General features: G+C 36.7%; 1 protein-coding gene across 1 annotated transcript; it reads left to right on the top strand.

Moving 5' to 3' along the window:
- Positions 1–320: 320 nt before the first annotated feature.
- Positions 321–1,096, top strand: LOC107578629 (guanine nucleotide-binding protein G(I)/G(S)/G(O) subunit gamma-T2-like). Its single transcript, XM_016264572.1, has 2 exons — positions 321–438; positions 785–1,096. Exons 1-2 carry the CDS (start codon positions 355–357, stop codon positions 908–910), a joined length of 210 nt encoding a protein of 69 aa, XP_016120058.1. The 5' UTR covers positions 321–354; the 3' UTR covers positions 911–1,096.
- Positions 1,097–1,288: the final 192 nt, after the last annotated feature.

Genomic DNA, 1,288 nt, shown 5'->3' on the forward strand with positions numbered 1-1,288 from the left:
TTTTTTTTTTTTTTTACATTAAGTGCTTTTAACAGTACACTGACAAAAATGGTTGCCTAAAAATAGCATCTAAATAAACTGGGATTTTATTCAAATCAGAAATATAATATAACATCACTGAATCAACCTAAATACATTAATTCATTAAAAAAAAAAATCTAATTTCTTATCTTTATGTAATCTAGTTAATCTGTTTTTCATGGATTAAATCATTAAAAATGTTATGGGATGAATATGTTGTTAGATTACCACTGTGTACAGTGCACAAGCATTGTTCATGAGACATTTTCAGATTGAATATTGAGCTTAATTTCACATCTCTCCTCTTTCATTGATGTCCTCTGGACAGACAGGATGGCTCGGGACATGTCGGATAAAGACATCCTAAAGATGGAGCTGGATCAGCTGAAGCTGGAAGTGAACACTCCTCGAATTGCGGTGACAAAAATAATCTTTCAGTCATCATTAACTCACCCTCATGTCGTTCCAAACCTGTACGACTTTCTGTCTTCTGGGAGCATTACGCTAAAGAACAGTTTAAAACCAAACCGTTTTGGTTCCCATTGACTTCCATTGTAATTGTTGCCCATATGACCGAAGTCAAAGAGAACTGAAACTCTTTGGTTACTAACATTCTTTAAAACATCTTCTTTTGTGTTTTGGAATGACGTGAGTGTGATTAAAAGATTACAGAGTTTTTGGCTGCATCCTCTGATTGCTTACGTATTTGATTCCCATTCTGAGCAATGAAACTTAAAGCGTCTTTCCTGACTCTTCTTCTCAGGTCTCAACAACGGCCCCAGAGATCATCGCGTTTGTTGAGGGGTTGTCTGCTGAAGACCCGCTGGTCAAAGGTGTCCCAGAAGACAAGAACCCTTTCAAGGAGAAGGGTGGATGCATTATTACATAGCAGTGGCCCTGGAGGCACCAGGGCTCTGTTCAATAACTAGTTTTGTATAAAACATCAATATTTGTACTAGAAACTAGATTTTTTTTAGTTTTGGATACTATACAGAAGACGCCCTCATGTCATTCAATACCTCTTGTGATATGATGTTACCTGTGTCTTTCTAAAATAAACTCATTAGCAATTTAACCAAATGTCTTACTGGTTGAATGAAACAGTTGGACCCTAATTTGACTTTAAAGGGACACAGTTCACCCCAAAATGAAAGTGGTGTGATTATTTACTCACCCTCATGTTATCCTAAGTGTGCATGGCTTTCGTTCTTCAGCTTTGCCCATGCAACGAAAGATCAAACTAATTAGTGGAGATGGACTAAAAAAA

This window comes from Sinocyclocheilus grahami, unplaced genomic scaffold, assembly GCF_001515645.1.
Source record: "Sinocyclocheilus grahami isolate Dianchi unplaced genomic scaffold, SAMN03320097.WGS_v1.1 scaffold11206.1, whole genome shotgun sequence".
In the NCBI taxonomy this organism is placed as follows: domain Eukaryota; kingdom Metazoa; phylum Chordata; class Actinopteri; order Cypriniformes; family Cyprinidae; genus Sinocyclocheilus; species Sinocyclocheilus grahami.